Source organism: Populus alba, chromosome 12, assembly GCF_005239225.2.
Source record: "Populus alba chromosome 12, ASM523922v2, whole genome shotgun sequence".
Classification (NCBI taxonomy): Eukaryota; Viridiplantae; Streptophyta; class Magnoliopsida; order Malpighiales; family Salicaceae; genus Populus; species Populus alba.
The window spans coordinates 12745727-12771023 of record NC_133295.1 but is presented as its reverse complement, the minus strand read 5'-3'; the positions used below and the strand labels follow the sequence as shown (position 1 = coordinate 12771023).

Here is a 25297-nt window from a genome sequence, read left to right as displayed (position 1 = left end):
CTAGAAAATGATGTATTGTTTTTGTTTGCATCATTTTTTGTTATTTAAAATCTTGTTTGTAGGATTAGACGAGTTCTTTTTAACCTAGAAAAACTGATATAATAGCTTGTTTTAAAAAATATATATATATTTCTTTTTTTGTTCTTACTCCAATTTTTTTTCTATTTGAAAAAAAAATATTTTTTCTAGTTTATATTTTTTATTCAGTATCATTAGGGTTTTTAATTTTTTTTATATAAAATGTTGTAATATCATTTTAGCAAGTGAAGATATATTTTTTTCTCTAAAAATTTTAATATATAACTCGTTCGCCAGTTTCATCAAGTTCATTTATTTTCAATGCGATTATTGTGAAGTTTCTTTCCCAAGAACAATGATTATGTTATCTAAACGTCATTACCTGACATAATAGGATTTTTTGTATATTCATATACCTGTCTTTCTGTCAATAGTGACATACAACCTCTACAAGTGATATTTATATAACGGGTAATGGCTCGCTTTAATTAGGACAGAAGTTAACAGACCCAACACTCAGAGAGGGTGGGAAAAAAATCCTTCTCTGTGTCTCCACGTTCTTTCTTTACAGCAATCCGCCAGAATTCAGCTTTAAAGCAGTTGGTTTTTGTTTTTGTTGCTTCTGTAAAACTGTCACATACTCTAGACATCCTTCGGAGTGTTAGAATTCTGGTGAGTCTAGAACTGAATACATCAAGAGAGCTTGAAACAATTTAACTTGTTTAAATCTGTCTCTAAGATGCAAGTTATGGGCAGAGAAGATCATCACTCTGATTCAGAGATGTCAGGGTGCGAAAGGTTAGCTTACAGTGGTCCATTGAGTGGACCTCTTAATAAAAGACCAGGAAGAAAGAGTGCAAGGTTTAGCACACCAGGCACGACCACATCCAAAGATGAACAATACGTGGAGATCACCCTTGATGTCCGAAATGATTCTGTGGCTGTACACAGTGTTAAAGCTGCGAACGGTGCTGAGGAAGATCCTGAGATGGCATTACTTGCCAAAGGTCTAGAGAAAAGATCTGCTTCCAATGTTGTGAGAACTGCTTCAGCAAGAATTAGACAGGTTTCTCATGAAATAAAGCGGTTGGCTTCATTCTCGAAGAGGCCTCCTCCTGGTCGCCTCGACAGGAGTAAATCTGCAGCGGCTCATGCTTTAAAAGGACTCAAGTTTATCAGCAAGACTGATGGTGGGGCAGGATGGGCTGCTGTGGAGAAGAGATTCGATGGAATTACTGCTTCTACTGATGGCTTGCTTCCTCGAGCACGATTCTGTGAATGTATAGGTAATTCTATGTGAATCCACCTCCCTTGTATATATGTTAATGTTTGGACCACATGTAATTTCCTGTAGTTAGTCTCGAGTTTTGAAGAATCTGTGTAAATTTGTGCAATGGCAGGAATGAAGGAGTCAAAAGACTTTGCAGGAGAGTTGTTCGATGCACTTGCTAGGAAACGGAATATGCACTGTGACTCGATCAGTAAAGCTGAGCTGAGGGAATTCTGGGATCAGATTTCCAATCAAAGTTTTGACTCCAGGCTCCAAACTTTCTTTGACATGTAAATGATCAGAAATTGTCTTTCATTTTAATGAAAAGTCCTTCACCTTGTGTTGATTTTCAAGCATAAACTTATGCCAAGTGATGTTAAATGCAGGGTGGATAAAGATGCTGATGGTAGAATCACAGAAGAGGAAGTCAGAGAGGTACCATCTTTTGAATGCCTTAACAAAACCATTCTTTGGTTTTACCCTCTTGTCTTGAATCAAAGCATGTGCTTTATGTCAGAAAAAGATTTGGACTAAGATAATTTGGAAATTTATATATACAGATCATCACCCTCAGTGCTTCTGCAAATAAACTGTCAAATATCCAGAAGCAAGCTGAGGAATATGCAGCATTGATCATGGAAGAATTGGATCCAGAAAATCATGGATACATCTTGGTAATAAGCCACAAATTGAAATCATTATTAATGTGTTGAGGGTCTGCTATGCAGTCTGTTGATACTGTCATTAATTATGCATAATTCTTGTTCCAAAAAAAAAAAAAAAAAAAACAGATAGAGAACCTGGAAATGCTTCTATTGCAAGGATCAAACCAGTCTGTAAGAGGAGAAAGCCGAAACCTGAGCCATATGCTAAGCCAGAAGCTTAAGCCTACTTTGGATAGCAACCCATTACACAGATGGTGTAGAAGCACAAAATATTTCTTTTTAGACAACTGGCAGAGAGTTTGGGTAATGGCTCTATGGATTGCTGTCATGGCTGGCTTATTTACATACAAGTATATACAATATCGACGAAGAGAGGCATATGAGGTAATGGGCTATTGTGTATGCATGGCCAAGGGAGCAGCAGAGACACTCAAACTGAATATGGCTCTAATTTTACTACCTGTCTGCCGGAACACCCTCACCTGGCTCAGGAACAAGACCAAACTAGGCGTTGTGGTTCCTTTTGACGACAATCTCAATTTCCACAAGGTACTATCTAGCATCTACACTTAATGTCTACTACATTGGAAGCAAAAAAAAGTTAATGGTGGTGTTCATGTATAGGTGATAGCAGTGGGGATTGCAGTGGGAGTTGGTATCCATGGGATTTCACATTTAGCCTGCGACTTCCCTCGTCTTCTTCAAGCAAGTGAAGAAAAGTGGGAGCTTATGCAGCAATTTTTCGGGGATCAACCTTCAAGTTACTGGCATTTTGTTAAGTCAAAGGAAGGAGTAACCGGGATCGTAATGGTTGTGTTGATGGCCATAGCCTTCACCCTAGCCACCCCTTGGTTCAGACGTAATAAGCTCAATTTGCCAACAGGGCTCAAGAAACTCACTGGCTTTAATGCATTTTGGTATTCTCACCATCTCTTCGTCATCGTCTACACCCTTCTCGTCGTCCATGGTTATTACCTCTACCTGACTCATAAATGGTATAAGAAGACGGTATGTACCTCTCAGTTATCATACATTCTTTTTCACTACACTGAAATTAGCCCGCCCTTAAACCTCCAACTCCATTGGCAGACCTGGATGTACTTGGCAGTTCCTGTGATACTTTACGGCAGTGAAAGATTGATTAGAGCACTGAGATCTAGCATCAAGGCTGTTACCATACAAAAAGTAATTGATTTTAACCATTTCAACGCAAACTTGTATTTCTAAAAGAATCTTAGAAGCTGTGCTAATGTTCTTCTGGTGGTTCTGAAGGTGGCAGTTTACCCTGGAAATGTCTTGGCACTGCACATGTCAAAGCCTCAAGGATTTAGATACAAGAGTGGGCAATACATGTTTGTCAACTGTGCTGCTGTCTCTCCATTTGAATGGTTGGTGACTTCAAAACATTGCCACTCCATATGCTGTCCATTTGTAAACACTTCAAAGAATGTTGCTGTCATTGCTTTACTTATGGGAAATCACATGTCTACAGGCACCCATTTTCTATTACTTCAGCCCCTGGAGATGAGTACCTCAGTGTTCACATTAGAACTCTCGGTGATTGGACAAGGCAGCTTCGAACAGTGTTCTCAGAGGTTTGTTTTCTGACGAGTGCATCGTCGTTCTTTTAGATAACAAAGCTATACTACATAGTATCCTGTTCATTCCAAGATTCTAAAAGATACTGCAAAAAAGTAGACGCAAATTAATCTTCTCGCTGACTTTTTTTAAACCATATGTTTCCACTGAACTTTCAGTGCCGCTAATTGTGGCTAATTGCCTGATGCATTTCTTAATTTTGTCAGATATGTCAGCCACCTCCTGATGGGAAGAGTGGACTTCTCAGAGCTGATTGCTTCCAAGGACACAACCCAAAGTAAGCTTTAATTTTTAACCGAAGAAATAATATTTTCTACTCACGTATAAATACTGGGAAAAGAAAAATATTAACGCAGGTTCATGAATGATAATATTATAACCATTTCAAAGAAAGGAATCCCTGTAGAGGGCTGGGCGATCTTGGTATGCATATATACTTGATAAGCATTACATTAGGTCAAACATCTCATCCCAGAGCGAATATTAGGTGGTGGGATACGACAACCTCATTGCTGTTTAGTAAAGCAAGTGCTTGCATCACTTTCTCTGTGTCTTGGCTACTAGCATCCAAGCACTCTATCAACTATCAAGGGCTGCTAGATGATCTACCTTACTTTCATAAATATAGAGCAATGGAGTACAGTTACAGTCTACTGTTTGTAGCATAACTTGCAAAAAGCATCAGTGGAAGGAAAACAACCAAGTAAATGAGAGGACCACCAGACCAATCATGGTTTGGTTTCACTTGGAATATGTTTTCCTTTAGCTTTTCTATTATTTGTACCTCCACTTTCTCTGTGTCTTGGCTACTTGCTGGTATGGCCTTTGGTCTCATCCAAGCACTCTATCAACTATCAAGGGCTGCTAGATGATCTACCTTACTTTCATAAATATAGAGCAATGGAGTACAGTTATAGTCTACTGTTTGTAGCATAACTTGCAAAAGGCATCAGTGGAAGGAAAACAACCAAGTAAATGAGAGGACCACCAGACCAATCATGGTTTGGTTTCACTTGGAATATGTTTTCCTTTAGCTTTTCTATTATTTGTACCTCCACTTTCTCTGTGTCTTGGCTACTTGCTGGTATGGCCTTTGGTCTCATCCAAGCACTCTATCAACTATCAAGGGCTGCTAGATGATCTACCTTACTTTCATAAATATAGAGCAATGGAGTACAGCTATAGTCTACTGTTTGTAGCATAACTTGCAAAAGGCATCAGTGGAAGGAAAACAACCAAGTAAATGAGAGGACCACCAGACCAATCATGGTTTGGTTTCACTTGGAATATGTTTTCCTTTAGCTTTTCTATTATTTGTACCTCCAATCCTGCTTCGGATTGAAAGTATGGGATGCTGTCCATTTCAGAGTTATCTCTTGCATCATTTATCTTTACCACACCAGAATACAAGATAATATATATCAGCAATATCATTGACAAAAGAGAGAGCAAGTTTACTAGGTTATTCAACAAATTCAAGTCTGAAAATTACTTGTCCATGCACTTAATTAGCCCAGCCACGAACAGCCAACTGTGTTTTCAAAGATTCTGCGCGTCCAAAATCCAAGTGATTAAACATTATTATTATACGCTGAGTAGATAATTACAGATGAGATGAATCTTGTCATCAAGGACAGCTTGTCACATCATTGAAAAAGCACATGTGATAATGTCCACCCACAAGATGTGGATGTGCAAGCACGGACTGCAAATTTTACTTTATCGTGTGGCTATTCTCTAGCAAAAATGATATCTGCTTTTAAAAAAATGTTTCTCCTTTAGGTTGTGCATAGTGATGTATTGTTTTTTTATCCGATGAACAGTTTGCCAAGAGTCTTGATTGACGGTCCATATGGAGCACCAGCACAGGACTACAAGAAATATGAGGTGGTATTGCTTGTTGGTCTAGGAATTGGAGCAACCCCAATGATCAGCATTGTGAAGGACATAGTGAGTAACATTAGGGCGATGGAGGAGGAAGAAAATGCAGTAGAAAATGGTGCTGGTGGAATAGGCAATAGCCAATCAACTAAAATCCCAAGTCCTAATACACAAAAAAGAAAAGAAAACTTTAAGACAAGGCGAGCATACTTCTATTGGGTGACAAGAGAGCAAGGGTCCTTCGACTGGTTTAAAGGGGTGATGAATGAAGTGGCTGAACTAGACCATAACCATGTTATAGAGCTTCACAACTATTGTACCAGTGTTTATGAAGAGGGTGACGCAAGGTCTGCTCTAATTGCCATGCTTCAATCCATAAATCATGCCAAGAATGGTGTGGACATCGTCTCTGGCACACGAGTCAAGTCTCACTTCGCCAAGCCTAATTGGCGTAATGTCTACAAGCGCACCGCGCTTAACCACCCTGATTCTCGAGTTGGTAAGAGCACCTCTCCCATCCTATAGTTTATTGTGTGTTGTTTTTGCCAAGATCTAGCACTACACCTTCCATATTCCTTGAACTAGCTCAGAGTTTTTGCATGTTTAAGTCGTTCGCTCTTAAGAGGAAAAATCTTCTCTGTGCTTGAAAAGTAATCTTTCTTTACACTGTCACTTCCTCAAAAAGAAGATGAAAAAGGTATATTAACGTGAAAGCAAGTGCTTGTTACTGGGTCCAGGTTAGAAAGTTGAGAGATACTGATACCAGAAAAGAAAGATATGGGCAGATTATTGTTTTTGCTGAGGATAACACATCAAATCCTTCTTACAGGATCCATACCATGCATTATTAATTCATCTCTTCTGGAAATTAAAATTGAGATATCTGTGTGTATTGACAATTGCAGGAGTGTTTTATTGCGGGGCACCAGCATTGACAAAAGAGCTGCGCCAACTAGCCTTGGATTTCTCTCACAAGACCAGTACCAAGTTTGATTTTCACAAAGAAAACTTCTAACTAAGCTTCGATGGACAAACAAGAGCAGAAACACCCCAGACTAGTCCTCTCGAGCTCGATCCAGTACTCTGATCGCACTATCCATCACGTCCGAAGATTTTGGCCCCCCTGCAATTTGACCACAGTGTTTGTCATAATGCTTTCTTTATCAAGTCTGCTCTAGAATCATGAATAGAATATCGATATATACAGATAGTGCTTTGGTTGAAGGAGGAGCACCCACCATGAAAGTTAATGGGAAATATATGAAAGTTGCGTGAGCATGACCAAATGCCATGCTCATTACTAACCTATCTCTATACACGAGGGGAATAAATGTGAGCTTCTTTTTTTGTGTGGATAGAAGAGTGAACCTATTTTGATAAGATTGATCAAGTAGGTAAGATACCAAGTTAATTTAAAACTCGGTCAACTGAGCGCTTAACTCAAACTAGGTATAAAAAAACTTTAACTTGAAATTGATCCGGTTTAATTTAGTTGATTGTTGATCAACCTTGACCATATCAAAACTCAATCTAACTTTTTTTTTTTTTATATATATAAAAAAAGATATAATAATATTATTTTTATTAATCCAAGTTAATCCCCCGGATAAATAAGTCAAACCAGGTTTATTATCTATGATATTTTCTTGCTCTCTCATCCAGAATTGAACTTTCCCATCAACGTCCTGGATATTTTAAAGCATAATCAAATACACATGTCCAATGCCATACCTGGCTTCTGTATACACCAGCAAAGATTTGGGAGTGAGGCTCCTGTCATCTCCCAAAACAATCAAGGGATAATAATTAGTACTACATTATACAAATTCGTATTAACTTTCGAGAGGAGATGAAACTGAGAGAGTATGTATGTTCTATACCAGCACACAAAGAAATACGTTCATGAGTTCTGACAACTTGGATCATAGAACGAAAATTTAATTAAGAAGCCATAAAATACACGCAGTCTATTGTAGGATATTGGCGAAATGGAGCCTGAGCGTATAGGAGAACCTGAAGTTACTTCTTATTTTTAGCCTCCATAGTTATCAAACTCAACCTGACTCATGTTAAGCAGGTCAATTCACGGGTTAAAGAGTTGATAGGGTCAATTGTTTTTTTTTTTTTTTTTTTTCAAAATGGTGTTGTTTTGAATTAAAAATTAAAGGGTGTTAGAAAATTTAATGAGAAAAATAGAGTAGACGGGTCCCGGCATCTAGTAGTATGTTTTATAATGGAAGGGTGTTAGAAACCATGCTCTCCCACAGTAAGAATAGAGCCTTATTTTTCATTTATGTTTCCTTTTGAGCCTCTTGAAGTTGGGCTTCATTAACTTGCTTGAAGTCAAGCTTTGGTCTATTGCATTGGTGAGCTGGAATGATTTTGCAGAGATTGTTTTTTGAGTGGTAATTCTCAATTGTGTTTTGAATATATCTTGCAGAGAAAAGGTATGAGAAATGATTTTCAATTATCTTTGAAAACTAAAATACAAAGCAATCAAAAGAATCTATTTCTCAGTCATCTGCTGCAGCTCTTGAACTTGTGATAGTTCAATTCCAGAGGTTACAATTGTCAATGCCCCGAGCTCCATCTTCTTAATATTATTGAAAGTATCTGCAGTAGATCGACCTCTGTCATCCTCCATTGCTGCTTCAAGCTATATCTCTTGATTATGGGTGGCTTCCAGAGCTGGTGACCTTATAGGTCGGTCCGGAGTTGATCACTATGCTTTGTATGATCTTGAATATATCATCATCTTCAGTAACTTCAAAAACTTCCAGACACGGGTAACAATAGACCAAAAGGTTGCAATTGATTACTGAGTTGATCTTTTTTTCAGTGATTTTTTCGTGTATAAAATTTAGTTCCGGGATATTTTGATATTTTTAACATCAAAGTAAAAGGTATACAGCGGTATACAGCTTTTTTTCTTTTTACTTATATAGTATTTCTCAGCATGAATTCCAAACAAGATTTTGGTTATAGATCTGTATAACAAATTCAGCAAAGTGATGTAGGCAATCTTGAATATTTGGATGCGGATTTATTGTAAATGTTTATGAACCAGATGGATAGGTTCAAGTTCAAGAAATAGTATACTAAATTTTGAAAATTTAGTATATTTTTTAATATTTGGATAGATTTATTGCTCTTGTTTTAGATTCGTTAAATTTTGTCTTCCTTTGTTCTTTGATTTCTAGTCATATTATTTTCGGCTGCATAGCTAATATTCTTGAGCAAATAGTGTGCTTTTAACTATAGAAAACACACAGAAATAGGTATATACTTAGCTCACATGTCATGTAATGACTTACAACGTTCTGATTACTGACTGTGAATATGTTAAAAGTCAGTCGGAGTCACATTCTGAATGCCAGATGCTTTGACCTCCAAGGCAGCAGCAGACTTTATTTTCCTTACTAGTTTATCTACCATTTCCTCATCATCAGGCTCAAACGGTGCGTCGGCAATCTTTACCACCCCTGGGTTCTGGCTATTAAGTACAGAGAAAATAACTGCAGCCTCATCGCCAGTATTGATGAAAAAGTGGAGCAGACCTTGAGGAACCAAAAAAACTTCTCCTGGCTTGAGAGTTTTTGAGAACAGTTTGCTTTGAGTGTCGAAAAAGCCAGCAAACACCTCACCTGTGCTAACGAAGAATATCTCGGATGCTCTTGGATGGGAATGAGGCATGTTCAAACCATCAACTTCAAGGTCAGTCCTGGCTATTGAGAGGCCGAGAGTGTTGAGACCTGGGAAATCCGCAGCCATGTCAAGGGTAAGTGATGAACGGAAGAAATTGTCTGTGTCACCAGGATTGCTCAGTTTTGATGACTTGAAATCTGAAGCAACGATGCTGTTTGGGTTCTTGCAAGGGAAGCCATTGATGAAGACAGTTTGCTTGCCTGTAGTAGCTGTTGGGCAAGTATCCTGAAGATTATCGCTATCTGCCAAGCAGATGGTGATGCAAGGGCACAGGAAAATGCAGAAGAAAAGTGTGAATTTCATCATGGTTTCTTTTTGTGGACTTAGTGAATGTTTTTCTTTGTTTTATACGCAGTTTTTAGAGGTTGCAAGAAATACAAGTCATTTTTTCTAGGCTTGGAGTTCACTTCTGGATTTCAAATGGATTATCCTGTAAGAAGGGCATTGCTTAGAAGAAAGATGAGCTGAAGTCAGCTGGATTTCCTGAAATCTTAATATACAAACCAAGATGGTTCCCCACTGTTCCTTCTGTTTAATCTCTGAGTCAGTAACAAATAACCACGTATTTATTTGAATTTCCTGTGTAAGCAACCTTTCTTGCCATTGCAGGAAAGCAAAGTAGCTCTACTGAATGCAACCCATGACCTTGGGATTTTGACAGAAAATTGTGATTAAATAAGCTGGCAATTTTCGCTAGTTTAATTCCAAAAAGATGCACTGTCAATTACCAGGAGCTAAAATGCTAGTTTAAACACTCCTCCGTTCTTTTCCTATATAAATATGCACGCTGTTCAACATAGCCATGGGCCTCTCCAACTCAAACGCGCCAATTCACTAGACACCATGGGCCATCTCCTTCCATGCCCTCTCCTTTCTTTTCAAGCAAATAATCTTTCTTCCCATCACCTAGAACTACGTTATAACATGTACAGCAATAATGGAATGGATATCCTGTCCTACACAGCAAGAACTAGAGAAAATCTTTGACCAGCCAGAAGAATCGAACTACCAAAGTAACAAAGTGAGAAGATCGGATAGTGGATGCATAAAAAATTCAATAGGGTCTACAGTCGTTGATTTTCTTTCCCAGGCCAAAAGTAGAATGGTGGCAGGGAAGAATATTCTTCCATAAGTTGTGCAAATTCATAAAAACAGTTTCATAAACGTCAATTAGCCTGACCATTATAACATTGGAAATACTACATTCCTTCAATGGATTCAATTGTTGTTCTTGTCCTACAAACAAACTTTGGTTGTGCAATCATTGGAACTGGTAAGAATCTCCTCGTTGTTGTTGTCAGAGTTCTGCAAACATACTTTAGTTGTGCACTCATCGGGACTGGTAAGAATCTCTGAGATGAACTTTATCAAAGAGCAGAGCCCACCCACGAAATTATGATCAATGATGCCGTTGCCTTCTGTGACATGAGCGAAGTCAATAAGTTTAACTTCAGCATCTGAACTCCCTCCTTTTAGCACTTTCTTTTTTTCATACACCATGAGAACGGAACAAGAATTCAAATGGTAGATGGTTTGATCCTCAAACCATGACTTTAGCTCCAATAATTGAGCCAAAATCCCAGAAGAACCACCATAAACGCTTGACGCAAAAGAACAATCAGGGTTCAAATTTGGATCAATTGGCGAATTGGAAGAAACAAACTTCTTCAACACCACTCTAACCTCATCCGCGCTAAGATTCTGAACAAGCTTTCTCTCCGGCTTCCACAACCCAGACTCTTCACTTCCATATAACTGCAACCCAGAAATCCTAAACCCCAAACACAAACTACTACTTTTCCTATCTTTCTCAAAGCATCGCTGGATATAATCCTCAGAAGCTTCAGGGTACCAAGTTCTAGAACCAATCTTAACATCCATAACCGAGGGATGCGAACGACCAGAGACAACATCCTCCAATACAAGGTGCGGCCGCTGGCCAGACCCATCAGATGCCTCTAAGAGCTGAGTCCCGTGAAAAACAGGAAAGAATCTTCGAATGTGATCCGGAACCCTCGTGTTCGACGAGAAGGAGGTATAAAACGCAGCCTCTATCGCGCCCCGGTCATCACCCTGAAGAGGCTTGTAGAAACGCCCTGAATCATCAATGAGGGGACCAGGCTGGCCATGAGCACCTTTGTGACCCGCAACCTGGTGATCTGGGACCTTAAGCATTATTATATGAGCACTTAATTCTGTCAAAAATCAAGCAAAATACAGAGCATGAAATTTCTATCATATTATCAAGCATCTTGCAGACAACAAACTTGTGTACAAGAAATCATAGCACCGACCTTAAGATCCCAAGTTAAAAAAACATAAATTCAGAGTCAGAATTAGCAAGATCGAACTCTATAAGGCCCTAAAAGATGGAACTCAAGAAGTAATTGGAAATTGAGAGTTAATTATTATTACCTTTGAAGATAAGACAGAGCCGTGGCTGAAATGCTGAAGGTGGTGAGTGGCGAGGGTGAGTTCCTCTGTTCTATCTAGTTGTGGGTGGGTCCCGTTGAAAGGGGAAAAAGAGCACTGTAGCTGGATGGAATCGGGATCTGGGCAGCTCGTGTTGCAAAAAATCAGGTACGTGCATGTGTATCAGAAAGGTATACAAAAGCACGGTGGATTAAATATTCTTGTAGTCAAGGTCAACGGATTGAAGAATGGATGGTGAAAAGAGAATTTAGTAAACCTTCTCCATTTGGACTTTTTTTGGTAAAAGTATTGTCAAGACGAGGGTTTCTTTTTCTCTTTAAAAAAATAATAATAGTCGTTTTTAAAGTGATTTTTTTATTAAAAATATATTAAAATAATATTTTTGTATAAAATTATTTTTAACATCATTATATATTAAAATAATTTTAAAATATAAAAAATTAATTTTAAACAAGAAAATTTTTAATTTTAAAAAAACACAATTCCTTTCATCTTAATTTAATATATTTTAAAAAATAACTGGCTCAAAGTTTACACTAAAAAAATCTAAGAAAAAAAAAATTTCTTAATTGTTTGACTAATCCCTTAAAATTAGACAAACAATTATACTAATTAAAAATGTCAGATCAATTCTAATTACTAAATTGGTGTAAATCTCTAATCACATGGAAAACCATGATTATTCCTAAAATAAAAAATATTATTTAAAAAAAAAAATTAAAAAATATATTAAAGCCAACGTGATCGAGTCATCTAGCTTATAAACCAATTTGCTAGATTATCTAAGTTTTAATAAATGTGTTTAGTGTATTTTTTAAAAATATTTTTTACTTGAAAATATATTAAAATTTTATTTTATTTTTATATTAGGATATTTAAATCACAAAAAACTAAAAATTATCAATTTAATTCTTTTTATATCAAAATCATTTTTAAAATGCATTTACATACATGTGAAAACACAATACAAAAAAATATATAAATCATTATCCAAAACAGCTCAAAATAAAACCTAACCTATCCAAATAAGTTGTCATTGAATCAACTTATCTAATATCAAATATACAATCAAAATGTTTAACAACATTATATATATATATATATATATATATATATATATATATATAAATTTTATGTAAGGTAATTTTCAAAGTAATTTTTTAATTTTTAAAATCAGGACATGAAAATCATAAAAAAAAAAATCACTAATTTAATATTTTTTAAATAAAATACACTTTAAAAATCTGTTAAAATATAAAAATCTCACAAACACGAACACCACGTGTAAGCATGTCCATCACCTTTTTAATAACTATGATATTTAATATCAATAATGAAGATAGGGTCAGAATGTTTAGACCTGCACTTCCAAAGTCATATACAACAAACGAGCATGTCCATCACCTTTTTACATAAATGCCCCCCTCTTTTTCTTATATTATAACGTTATCAATGTAAGCCCTGTGCACTTGTTCTGCAGGATAAGCTCGGAGCAGAAATGCTGCAGACTGTGCACTTGTTCTGGATGCCATTCGAGGAAAGGATCCTGGTGATCTCTCATCAAGGAGATGTTCCCCTTGATGATCCATTTTCTGTTGACATTAAAAGGCTTACTGCTGGAATGGAGGTTAGCGCACCTATTTCCTCATCATAAATATCGCATTACTGAATCCAGGGGCATAAAAGAAAAGGAAAATCAAAGACAGATAACACCGGCCATAAGCAGATCATGAAATTCATACGAGATAAGCTGCTTTCTGTTGAATTTACTGACTGGCAATTCTGAGATTGAGTTATTGCAGATCATAAAGTTGAACTTCACTGGGATGTGGATGCCAGGTTGTTCATGTTCTCATATCTAAGGGCGTGAACGTGGTTCCTTTTAAATTGAACTGAGACTAAGACCGAAATCGAATTCGAATTCGAATTCGAATCGAAGACCACAATCACTCCTCTTTTTCTGCTTCTGCTAGGATTTGGAGTCCTGTTCTTCTCCCCGGGTTATGAAATAATTCAGTAGCTCCGGGCCCCTCACTGCATTCCAGGGCAAGCCCCGGTTTCAGGGGAAGAATGGGAGACCTACACTTGACACTTGCTTTCGTGCCCCTTGGCTTCGCCTCTCTTCCTTTCTCCTGTGGGTAAAGACCACGACGGTGAGAGAAACACCGTCGACTCTGTTCAAGGTATCTTAAATTTCACCATGGACGGACGTTGAGATGTTGGCTCACTTTGATGAGTGGCAACGCACCAGACAAGATGACATTTATGAAGAAGCTCAAGACCAATGGCCAACTGAATTGCGCCATGAACGCGTGATTCCAGCGGTTGATTATGTGCAGGTATGCTATCTACTATTCTACCATATGATTTAAAAATGGAGTTAATCTTTGCAGTTCTCTTTGAAAAAGGAAACTTTATATGTTAAATCTGGAATCTGGCCATCTCTATGATAAATAGAGACCTAAGGGGCTCTATAATTTGCCGTGATTGTATAAAAGGTTGGTCCATGGCATGACAAAGCAAATGGCTGCCGTGCAGTCCTTCCATGGGCCTTTGGTAAGCTCTGCAATGCATCAGAAGTCGTAGCAGAGGCCAGTAACAGTCGTTAAGATCAATGCTGAGAACATTGCTCAATCTGGAGAATGGTGGCAAGATTCAACCTGAGCAATTGCTGTTCCAACTGGCTTTAAAAGTACAGCCAGCCCACCCTCAGAGGGTACTCGGAGAAGAACCACCATCGCCACCGGCATCTACGCTCGTCCTAGCCATGAACACATTGTAAGCTCCTTGATTATTTTGCACATTTACAGCTTTATGGTGATTGAAAGTTACATCATTAAACATCGTTAATGGACCAATTGGTTATTTGTATCTGTTCCTCACGCGCAGGCTCTAGCATTAGCAATGGCGTCCCAATCAGTCACCGATCACCATAAGCAACACCCACCTATCGATAATCTTGGGCCAAATGACGGTATACCAGATCCACCAACATTTATCATCACTGAAAGTTTTTTAATCAAGATCTTTTGTATCCTGACATTATTGTTGTGTGGCAGTGATGAAGTACCAATCATATCTTATTATTTAATCAAGTTTTTTAATCAATCAAGATCTTATTATTGTGGGAGGGCAATGAAACTGCAGTGGATGAAGTAGAAAGGTTTTATAAAAAACGTAAAAATAATAAAAGTGGTTAGAGATTGCATCTTTTCTGTTTTAAATTCATCCTTTTCTTGGAAAACTGCATATAAAAAGAAAAGTATTTTCGTTAGGTTTCTGGAAGTGAAACAGCAGAACTTCTGGCAAAGAAGCCTACAGAGAAGAATCCTTGGTTTTAAAAAATTTAAAATTTTTTAATATATTTTAGATTATTTTGATGTATTACTATTAAAAATAATTTTTTTTTAAATAAAAAAATATTATTTTAATATAAAAAATACTTTAAAAAACAATCACAACTAAACTCCCAAACATATTCTAATTCTTGATCATTTCAACTCCCAAAAAAATTATTTACATTAAATTTTTTTAATAGTATTTATAAAAGCATTACGGTGTCAAGTATTTTTTAAAATATTTTTTTATTGAAAAATATATTATTTTTTATATTTATTTTAATTTTTAATACTAGGACGCAAAGACATGCAATGTATATTTGTGGTAAAAGAAAACGAAAACAGACATGGGGTTCTTACAGTGGTGAGTGGTGAGTTTACTAGAGCGGAAAGAAAGGCAGTTGGATTAGATCCTGGTCTCTGACAAACATGCTAGATGCGTGATGCTAGTGTGCAGTGACTCTTCTCTCCCCTGCCACGTCACCTATTTATAGCTGAAAGTGACAGTACAAGGAAGGCTAGTAGATGCTTAACTTGTGCATGCTACTAGGATCCTATCTTTGATTCTTTGGTATCAATTTTTTTTTTTTTTTAATTTTTCTGACTTTGAAAATCAGAAAAGTTAATAGTTTTTAAATCACTTCATGAACTAAATCACATGACTTAAGTTTCAGAGAATATTAAGGTTTTATTTTTCTTTATGTATTAAAAGTTTTTTTAAAAAATTTATATTTTTTTATTTTAAATTAATATTATTTTGATATTTTTAAATCATTTTAATATATTGATATAAAATATAATTTGTAAAAAATAAAAAATATATTATTATGATATATTTTGAAGTAAAACACATTTTAAAAAATAACTGCAATCACACCCCAAACATGTTTTAAATGATTAATTTATTATTATGATGTGATTAAAATTTTGTTAATATTTAAATATTTTTGTAAAAAATTATTTTTAATATTAATATATTAAAATGATAAAAAAAAATTAAAATATTTCTTTTTTAATTTTTCAAAAGACACTTTCAAACGAAAAAACGCAGGTACAAAATCTAAGGTAGAAAACCAGCAGCATGATCCTTTAAAATAGGCAAGGTCTTACAAAACCCCATTTTCAAGCTTAAATAAGGTGGGCCCGTAAATGTCACCACGTCATCCAGTGTCCAAAACAGATTAGCCAAAAGCATTAAATTAGAAATAAAAAAGCACACGGAATCCAATCCCAACTTTCAAGAGATTTTCTTTTTCGTATTTTATACTCAAATTCAATCTCTCCAAGGGCATTTATGGTAATTACAACTAAAAACAAGGATATTATAACTGCTAACTTCCTCTTCCCTTCCCTCTTCCTCTCTTTCATATTTCATATTTGGCTCTTTCTCCCCTTCCCTCTGCTCTTTTCTCTAGCTAAAACATTTCTCTCTCCCTCTCTGGATCTGTTTTTTTTTTTTTTTCCTCTTTAAATAAAAACAACATTTTTCTCTTAATAATATACACTGAGATCGAGGTAATTACCATAGAAAGATCTTAATGGTTAATCAATTCATCGATTTTTCTTATAATTTGCGGTTTCCGTGATTAATTAATTTATTTTGAAATCGAATTACAGATCGAGTTACTATGAAGGGATTGATGATTTGTGTAAATTTTTTTAGTTTTGATGAATTCAATGTAACGGATCTGTTGTTTTTTAGTTACGTTTTTTTATTTTTTAAAAAACAATTCTTTGTTGATCAGTGCATGTTGTTATGATTGTTTTTTAATAAATAAAAAAATATTGATAATTTAAGTGATTGATTGCGGCGATTAAGAATGAGCTATTTTTTTTTAATTCTCTTTTTAAAGAAGATATTTAGTGCTTGATCATGTTAATTGATTAATTAATGTTGAGCTAAATTTTGAATTTTTATGATTTGTGGACGGAAGTAATGGGAGTTATGGATAGAATAATTTTCTTTTTTAAGAAAAAAAACATTATTTGATTGTTTTTTACATTGTTTGTTGTTGTAATATGCAGATCTTAGCTGTTGAGAATGGCTACGTCGACAGCTGGGGCTACAGGATGGTACAGAGGGAGAGTGAAAGCAGTTCCTTCAGGAGATAGCTTGGTGATAATGGCCGTGACAAGCAATAGGCCTGGCCCTCCACCGGAAAAGACTATCACTCTGTCCTCTCTCATTGCCCCCAGATTGGTAAAGCTCGTGCTTTTCATGATATTTGAATAGAATAATTAGAAGGATTGTGCACGGGAGGTTTTATGACTGTAATGCCGTATTTTGGAGTTAATTACATAAGTTGTTTTTATGAGTGGGAAATTAGATTCTTTGTGCTATTTTTTGAAGTTTAATTTTGTGAATTTGTTTTTTTTTTTTTTTTTTTGGGATTGTTAGGCTCGTAGAGGTGGTGTTGATGAGCCGTTTGCCTGGATGAGTAGAGAGTATTTGCGAAACCTCTGCATAGGAAAGGTGAATGCTGTTGAAATATGTCATCTGTTTGATGGATTATTATTATTGTTTGGTTAATCAGGATGATAGCGTGGCTTAACTTCCTTTTGTTTTCACAGGAAGTGACTTTCAAGGTAGATTATGCTGTCCCATCCATCGGAAGAGAATTTGGCTCTGTGTTCCTTGGTGACAAAAATGTTGCATTGCTGGTTGTTGCTGAAGGCTGGGCAAAGGTGAAATCGTTTTTGTTTTGACATGTTACCTTGATATGATTTTGAACTAATTTTTGTGCGGGAGCTTACTGAATCTGTCATATGCAGGTCAGGGAGCAGGGTCAGCAAAAAGGTGAAGCTAGTCCTTTTCTTGCTGACCTCCTACGCCTTGAAGAACAAGCTAAACAGGAGGGTCTTGGCCGATGGAGTAAGGTGAGCTCCCCCACCCACCCACCCATTACAAATTTCAGTTTCTGGTTCATGGTTTTTGTTTTCTGACTCATTAGTAGCACAGAACACATGTCATTACCGTAATGAAACAATTTCAGCGTTATTAAGTAGCTATGATTAGAGGCTATTTAATGATGATTTCACATGTTTACTGCTTACCAGTTGAAAAATTCACAATGGGCAGTTTTTTACCTCTTTGGTTGCAGCTGAATGGCTCTGTTCTGATCATTTAGAATTTCATTTGGATACATCATGCTTACTTGATACTTGTCAGCGTTTTGAATTTTTCTGCCACTGGAGTTCAAATAGTGAAAATTGAAATTTCATTCTGCAGATATGCTTTACTCATTGTTTAATGTGACTTGGAATCAGTTACTGTTCAGATAATCTGATTGGTTAAGATTCAATTATTTAATGGCATGATTTCTTTGAAGTTGCTGAGCTGGGCATGTTTGTGAGCTCAAGAAAAAGAAATACAGCATCTGTAGCACCTTCAATAATTATTTGGTGATAATTGTTACACCCCGCCTGTCCTGTAAACACTGCACCCACTGTGCACTAATTGTAAAAACTCCCATTTCAAAGAAATCATATAGAAATTTGAGAATTGGTTGCTTTAGGAATTTCAATCATGTTTTCATAATGCAAGTTTATGGGACTTTTCACCTTGTATTTCTGATCCTAGGCACCAGGAGCCTCAGAGGCATCCATCAGAAATCTACCCCCCTCTGCCATCGGTGATCCTAGTAACTTGGATGCCATGGATCTGCTAGCTAAAAATAAGGGAAGACCCATGCAAGGCATTGTGGAGCAGGTTCGTGATGGTAGCACTGTCCGTGTCTACTTGCTTCCAGACTTTCAATTTGTCCAAGTGTTTGTTGCCGGAATCCAGGTATGGTTGTTGCACTCTGTTTTGCATTTTTCCTACATGTTGAGTTGTAGCTTTCCTGTCAGTCTAGTTTGCTGTTGTCAGAGAGTACTCATTAAATACCTAACATTTAAAACTTGTTAAATCAGGCCCCGTCAATGGGTAAAAGAGCTGCAGTCGAAACTGTTGCTGAAACAGAAACAATCTCTAATGAAACAAATGGTGATGCTTCTGGAGCTCTTGCTCCTTTAACATCTGCACAAAGACTTGCAGCCTCAACAACACCCCCAGAAGTTGCTCCTGACCCATTTGGGATGGAAGCCAAATATTTTACGGAGCTCCGTACTTTGAATAGGGATGTAAGTAAATAAGTTTTTAGCTGTAATTTTGTGTCCTGTTTTTTAAACATGGACTAAACTCTATTTGGATTTATAGGTTCGCATTGTTCTGGAAGGTGTTGACAAGTTCAGCAATTTGATTGGATCAGTATATTATCCCGATGGGGAATCTCCAAAGGACCTGGCACTAGAGCTTGTGGAAAATGTATGTGCTGAATTGTGTTGCTTCATTATCTTAGTCATTGATACTAATTAATCTTCATGAAATAACTGATGAAAGAGTTGCCTCATATCATCTTGCTGTTTGCCTTAGCCCTTTCAGTCATCTAATGCATAATTGTACATATCCACTCCTGAATTCAGCCTCGAGGCATTGGGTCAAGTGCTAGATATGAAAGGTTGAGGGATCTTGAATAGGTTCTAGGGTTGATATTTGCTGAGCAGGGTGCAGGGGTCTATCATTGTGAAATAGAGCGTGGAGGGGTCTACCATTCTGAAATAGAGGAAGGGCATAGGGTAAAAATAAACTCTTGCATGTATTGATAAAGAAAGAAAGATGTAGTTTGTGCTCTAGTTAGATTCCTGTAGAGTTTGCATATCTTGAGCTGTTGTTAGTAGTTTCTATTACCTTAAAAGAAATGCCAGCCTATGTGCTTTGGGTTTTCTGTTGCATGGGAATGATTTAAGGTGCATTTCTCATGTGCTAGATGCAAGTTAATGGTTGCTTATGAATTTTTAAATGCTTGATTGGAAAATTAAAATGGGTATGGTGGAAATGGTTTGCATATTCCCCACTTAGACTCCTTTCTTTTCAGCTAAATTGCCGCCTTTGCATGCTGACTTCTGGCTTGGGACAACCTTCTTAGCTCCACGATGCAGCTTCCAATACTCAATTTCTAAGAATGTCTTTTCATGTTTGATGCTTTCCTACTTCTTATAGTATTTTCAGTGTACTTCCAGATATATGGGTATTCTGAATCTCCCTCTACCTCCTATCCTAATGCAGGGTTTGGCAAAATTTGTTGAATGGAGTGCCAACATGATGGAAGAAGATGCTAAACGGCAGCTGAAGACTGCAGAGCTTCAAGCCAAGAAAAGCCGCTTGAGGATGTGGACTAATTATGTACCCCCTGCAACAAATTCAAAAGCAATTCACGACCAGAATTTTACAGGAAAGGTAGCAGTTGGTCTGTTACTTCTTAGTTCCAATCCCTCTAATTTTGTAGAGATTTCTTCTCAGCTACATTTATGTTTTTGTTAGGTGGTGGAGGTTGTAAGTGGTGATTGTGTTATTGTGGCCGATGATTCCGTGCCTTATGGCAGTCCATTGGCAGAGAGACGTGTCAATCTTTCAAGCATTAGGTGTCCAAAAATGGGTAATCCTCGCAGAGATGAAAAACCTGCTCCTTATGCCCGTGATGCTAAGGAGTTTCTGAGGACACGTCTTATTGGCCGACAAGTATGGAAGTTACACCTACCTTTTCATTCCAGTGATTAAAAGAATTTCAGTCCTTATAATGATCATTTGTTATTCAGGTGAATGTGAGAATGGAATATTCTAGGAAGATGACAGATGGACCTACAGCTGCCCCTGTTCCTGGAGATGCAAGAGTTATGGATTTTGGATCCATCTTTCTGTTGTCTCACTCTAAAAGTGATGAAGCCTTGACAGTTCCATCCACTGCTGCTGGCCAGCAACCAGGGATTAATGTTGCTGAGCTGGTTGTTTCTCGTGGCTTTGGCACTGTGATTCGTCATAGAGATTTTGAGGAAAGATCAAACTTCTATGATGCCCTTCTTGCTGCTGAATCACGAGCTATTGCTGGAAAGAAAGGGATCCATTCTGCAAAGGACCCTCCAGTCTCACATATTACAGACCTTACCACGGTTTGAAATATAAAAATTGTGCTAGAGCCAGTCTCTTTTGTTTGCTTGCATGGTCCAAAATATAAACTTTATGTGCTTCTTATAGGCATCGTCCAAGAAAGCAAGGGAATTCTTGCCACACATGCACAAGAATAGGAGGATCTCTGCTGTTGTCGAATATGTCCTTAGTGGTCATCGTTTTAAACTACTAATCCCCAAGGAAACATGTAGCATTGCCTTTTCATTCTCTGGCATTAGATGCCCTGGTCGTGATGAGCCCTACTCAGAAGAAGCAATTGCACTCATGAGACGAAAGATAATGCAGCGAGATGTTGAGGTAGTGTTTTTACCCTCTCCAATGCTGTTACTTTGCCATTTGATTGCTTTCCTTGTTTTTGATAAATATACCTTCACACAGATTGAAGTGGAAACTGTTGATAGAACTGGAACTTTCTTGGGATCGCTATGGGAGTCGAGGACTAACATGGGAGTGACTCTTCTTGAGGCTGGCCTTGCAAAGTTCCAAACTTCCTTTGGCACTGATAGGATCCCTGAGGCTCACCTTCTTGAACAGGCTGAGCAATCTGCCAAGAGGCAGAAACTGAAGGCAAGTTGTATTATCATGTCTTATTGATCTTTTGATGATTGCATTGAAAAATGCATGAAGTATGCACTATACTCTGCTGTTCTTTTCTTGATAATCTTTACACTTTTGATAAAAAAAAACTGAAAATCCTTACAGATTTGGGAGAAATATGTTGAAGGAGAGGAAGTCAATAATGGTCCAGCTGTTGAAAGCAAACAGAAAGAAGTGCTCAAGGTGGTGGACATGTGATTGGATGAAACTTTTTGTCATATTTTAGAAAACAGCTTCTAATTTTTTTCTACTTAATATCTATTTTCAGGTAGTGGTTACAGAAGTCTTGGATGGTGGTAGGTTCTATGTCCAGACAGTTGGGGACCAGAAAATAGCCTCTATTCAGCAGCAACTTGCATCCCTCAGTCTCCAAGAAGCTCCTGTAATTGGTGCTTTTAACCCCAAGAGGGGTGACATTGTGCTTGCTCAGTTTAGCGCAGATAATTCATGGAACCGAGCAATGGTGAGAATTAGCCTCCTAATTAGTTTAATCTTCATCCACTCAAAGCTTAAATCTTAACCTTCACAGTTTGGTTTCATCAATATAATTTTCCTTTCTCCTGTTCTGTAGATATTATTCTTTCACCACTTGCCTTCTTTTTTCTTTATCTTTGCTGTTAAGACTGTTGGCTCCGTATCATTGCTATGCTTGTTATTTAGCTAAACTTTCCTGTTTTGACTTGTGAAGATTGTGAATGCACCTCGTGGAGCTGTTGAATCACCCAAGGACAAGTTTGAGGTGTTCTACATTGATTATGGGAATCAAGAGGAGGTTCCATACAGTCATTTACGGCCTCTTGATCCATCAGTGTCAGCGGCATCTGGTCTTGCTCAGTTGTGCAGCTTAGCGTACATTAAGGTTCCAAGCTTGGAGGAGGATTGTGGTCCAGAAGCAGCCCAGTATTTTAGTGATAGCACATTAAACAGTTCAAAAGAATTTAGGGCAAAGGTAGAAGAAAGGGATACTTCTGCAGGGAAAGTTAAAGGCCAGGGAACCGGACCAGTTCTTATTGTGACTCTGGTTGCTGTTGATTCAGAAATTAGCTTAAATGCTTCTTTAGTTCAGGTATGAGTAATGCTTTTCATGTTCTTTGAGGATGATTGCTTTAATGTTAAACCAGATGAGAAAAGCAGGCCTTGTGTTTTGGGAGCACAGGTTCCCTTACACTTACGGAAAATTAATCACCTTGGATGAATCTCCGTTATTATTGGTTACTGAAGTTTCCATGACTGACATTATTCTGTATCATAAAGGGAATGTTTGAGGCTTTGAGCATGAAATACGAATAGCTTGGTAGTATTTTAGTTAGTTTCATTCATCCGGTTGTTGAAAAAGCATAAAATATATTGTTGACAGCAAAACATGCATTAAGAAACTTGACAAGAATTTAGTCCTTTTTCTGTTTTCTCAACTTTTCTGTTGGCTAAGTTTACTTCATGGGTATTTCAGGAAGGGCTTGCCAGGATAGAAAAGAGGAAGAAGTGGGACTCTACGGAAAGAAAGGTAGCCCTAGATAATTTGGAAAAATTCCAGGATGAAGCCAGGGCTGATAGGCGTGGTCTGTGGGTGCATGGAGATATCGAGTCAGACGACGAGGATGTGGTCCTTCCTGCAAAGAAGGCCGGTGGCCGTCGATGATTTTAACTTGTTTACTTCAGGTAAATTAAGATCAAAAGAACCCAACTGGCCTAAGATGAGTTTTTAGTTTGTAGGCTTGTTTTATCTGGTGTAGAAGAGAATGCAGAGATGTTTCAACTCGAACTCAAGTTTTGTCTTCCTTTTCTTTTTATTTGTTCCAAAATTTTCGTTGTAGCAGAGGAAACAATTTTTTTTACATGTCTTAATAAGGTGAACTACACTCCGTCCTAATGCGCAACATTGTAAACAGTTTTTCAACGAAATTGATAATGTATAAGTAGTGTTTTCTTTTGGACTTGTTATTATCACTAAAGTTTTTGCACTTAGTATTGCTCAAGCATTTTATGCATTCGTCAGCCAGGCGGACCTTGTAGAGTGTTATATGAATCATTGCCGGATTCATCAAGCGTGTCCTCTTAACCTAATTCCTCACCGATGTTGGCACCGTTCCATTTTTGTGACTGAATGGGTGCCTATATGTGATATCAGGAAGAAGCTGTGAAGGTATGCATTCTTCCATTTCCGTGAAGCCTCTAGTTCAAGTGTATGGAATCACTGTAATACACTTAGCTGGTAAATTCTCCAGTTTATTGAGTAGTTCTGCATTCATCCTTGTCTTGTTTTTCATGGAATCCCTTTTGTTCTTGCTACTTGAAGCCTAGTTTTTTGGATGCTGCATACTGGATGATAAAAATATTCCATGATAAATTTTTTATTTAAGAGAGAAATTAACTACCCACGGCATGTTTTGTGAAAAGCCCATATTCTGATCAACATTTGCTGCGTCTCAGCATGGTGTCCCTATTTGGGGCGCCTGCTCATGGAGATGTCAAATTATTTGATGTGAATCTAGGTTTCAGCATTTTGTCTGGGCTTAAATCAATCTTTTGAAAAGTTGGATTGGATTTAGCTTGGGACTCAGCCAGGCACTAGATTTACTAGTTCTTTTGCGGTTTGCCCATGGCGATATTTTAATTTTTTTTATTTAATCAAGAGTGCGGGAATTATTTTTTTAATGCTATATACACCCAGTAAGAACATAAATTTTTTAATTTTAGATTTTATATGGCACGAGGTTCTAATAAAATATATAAAAAAAATTATATTATGAAATATAGTTACTAATATTGGAAACAAAATCATAAATTTAACTTGAATGATAAAAATTAAAAACTATAACTATTATTATTATTATTGCAATTAAAAAAATTATAATCTTGATTTATAAAATTAAAAACCAACAAGGAAACAAAAAAAAGAAAAAGAAAAAAAAACCAAACTTGAAAAAATATATTATTACTATTGAAAAAAATTATAATTTTGATTTGAAGGATAAAATTAAAAACTATAAATCTTTTTATAAAAAAAATCAAGAAAATAAAATCAAAAGTAGAAGGATAGAATAAAAAATAATCATATATACAATTAGAATTGAAAACTAAATTGAAAAAAAAACATCTATAAGAAGAATGAAAATGAATGAGAAATTAAAAGAATGAGAATAGAAATAAAAAAAGAATAAAAATAAAATAATAAATTTAAAAGAATGGGATTGAATTGAAAACAAAACATATAAAAAATTGTAAATTAATGAATTAAATTGAAAAAAATACTTCTATAAAATGAATAAGCAAAATATAAAATTAAAAGAATAAAGACTGAAATTAAAAATCAAATAACAAAAAGGAAATGGTTTACTTTAGTTACCATGAAAGAGAAAAAAAACAAAACAAAAGAACACGCATGTCTACACGCACTATATAAATAAAATGATTGCAATCCAATAAGATGACAATGAAATGAGTGGTGTTACATATTTGAATGGCGCAATGCACATTTTTACTAACATGTTTGGAACACATGCAAGATTTCTAAATAAAAAATTAAAAGAAAAATATAAAAATATTCAAAACACTAAAGGCTACGAATGTAAAAAATATCAAAATATCTTTGAAAACAAAGCTTATTTTGTTTTGTTTTTTTTTTCCATCTTTTTAAAGGTTAAAAGCATGGTTTTTACTAACATGGATTACAGAACAAACCACAAACATCCTTTGCCTAGCAACTTAACTAATTTTTTTTATCTCGAGGGTAAAATAATAAATTTTTGTGAAAATTAAGAAAACCACCTGGTACAGTTTTTTT

At 36.5% G+C, this 25297-nt stretch overlaps 4 protein-coding genes and 1 long non-coding RNA gene across 8 annotated transcripts; 3 read left to right on the top strand and 2 right to left on the bottom strand.

The window, feature by feature from the left end:
• Positions 1 to 503: 503 nt before the first annotated feature.
• On the top strand, positions 504 to 9674 carry LOC118044904 (respiratory burst oxidase homolog protein C). 3 transcript variants are annotated; one of them, XM_035053390.2, is made up of 13 exons: positions 504 to 1304; positions 1419 to 1578; positions 1675 to 1723; positions 1849 to 1962; positions 2080 to 2502; positions 2578 to 2961; positions 3043 to 3138; positions 3226 to 3341; positions 3446 to 3548; positions 3759 to 3829; positions 5376 to 5932; positions 6339 to 8136; positions 8883 to 9674. In XM_035053390.2, exons 1-12 carry the CDS (start codon positions 758 to 760, stop codon positions 6446 to 6448), a joined length of 2730 nt encoding a protein of 909 aa, XP_034909281.1. In that variant the 5' UTR covers positions 504 to 757; the 3' UTR covers positions 6449 to 8136; positions 8883 to 9674. The 3 variants fall into 3 exon arrangements, with proteins under 3 accessions (XP_034909281.1, XP_073269001.1, XP_073269000.1); XM_073412900.1 differs by having other exon boundaries at positions 6339 to 8219; XM_073412899.1 differs by having other exon boundaries at positions 6339 to 8237.
• LOC118044906 (germin-like protein subfamily 3 member 4) lies at positions 8663 to 9444 on the bottom strand. Its single transcript, XM_035053393.2, has one exon. The coding sequence runs from the start codon at positions 9442 to 9444 to the stop codon at positions 8776 to 8778; it is 669 nt and encodes a 222-aa protein (XP_034909284.1). The 3' UTR covers positions 8663 to 8775.
• Positions 9675 to 10280: 606 nt separating the features above from the next.
• On the bottom strand, positions 10281 to 11706 carry LOC118044905 (inositol polyphosphate multikinase alpha). 2 transcript variants are annotated; one of them, XM_035053391.2, is made up of 2 exons: positions 11554 to 11706; positions 10281 to 11333 (listed from the first exon to the last, which is right to left on the bottom strand). In XM_035053391.2, the coding sequence occupies exon 2, from the start codon at positions 11311 to 11313 to the stop codon at positions 10375 to 10377; it is 939 nt and encodes a 312-aa protein (XP_034909282.1). In that variant the 5' UTR covers positions 11314 to 11333; positions 11554 to 11706; the 3' UTR covers positions 10281 to 10374. The 2 variants fall into 2 exon arrangements, with proteins under 2 accessions (XP_034909282.1, XP_034909283.1); XM_035053392.2 differs by lacking the exon at positions 11554 to 11706 and adding an exon at positions 11433 to 11551.
• A 1323-nt stretch (positions 11707 to 13029) lies between these two features.
• Positions 13030 to 14699, top strand: LOC118044678 (uncharacterized). Its single transcript, XR_004686833.2, has 3 exons — positions 13030 to 13910; positions 14070 to 14349; positions 14461 to 14699. It is a non-coding gene; the product is annotated as an uncharacterized lncRNA (long non-coding RNA).
• A 1563-nt stretch (positions 14700 to 16262) lies between these two features.
• On the top strand, positions 16263 to 23449 carry LOC118044865 (ribonuclease TUDOR 1). The gene is made up of 17 exons (XM_035053341.2): positions 16263 to 16424; positions 16935 to 17109; positions 17308 to 17382; positions 17481 to 17594; positions 17682 to 17786; positions 18490 to 18696; positions 18822 to 19031; positions 19108 to 19215; positions 20017 to 20187; positions 20272 to 20469; positions 20547 to 20897; positions 20983 to 21213; positions 21295 to 21483; positions 21619 to 21696; positions 21782 to 21976; positions 22202 to 22579; positions 22964 to 23449. The coding sequence occupies exons 2-17, from the start codon at positions 16951 to 16953 to the stop codon at positions 23150 to 23152; spliced, it is 2958 nt and encodes a 985-aa protein (XP_034909232.1). The 5' UTR covers positions 16263 to 16424; positions 16935 to 16950; the 3' UTR covers positions 23153 to 23449.
• The last annotated feature ends 1848 nt before the right edge of the window (positions 23450 to 25297 follow it).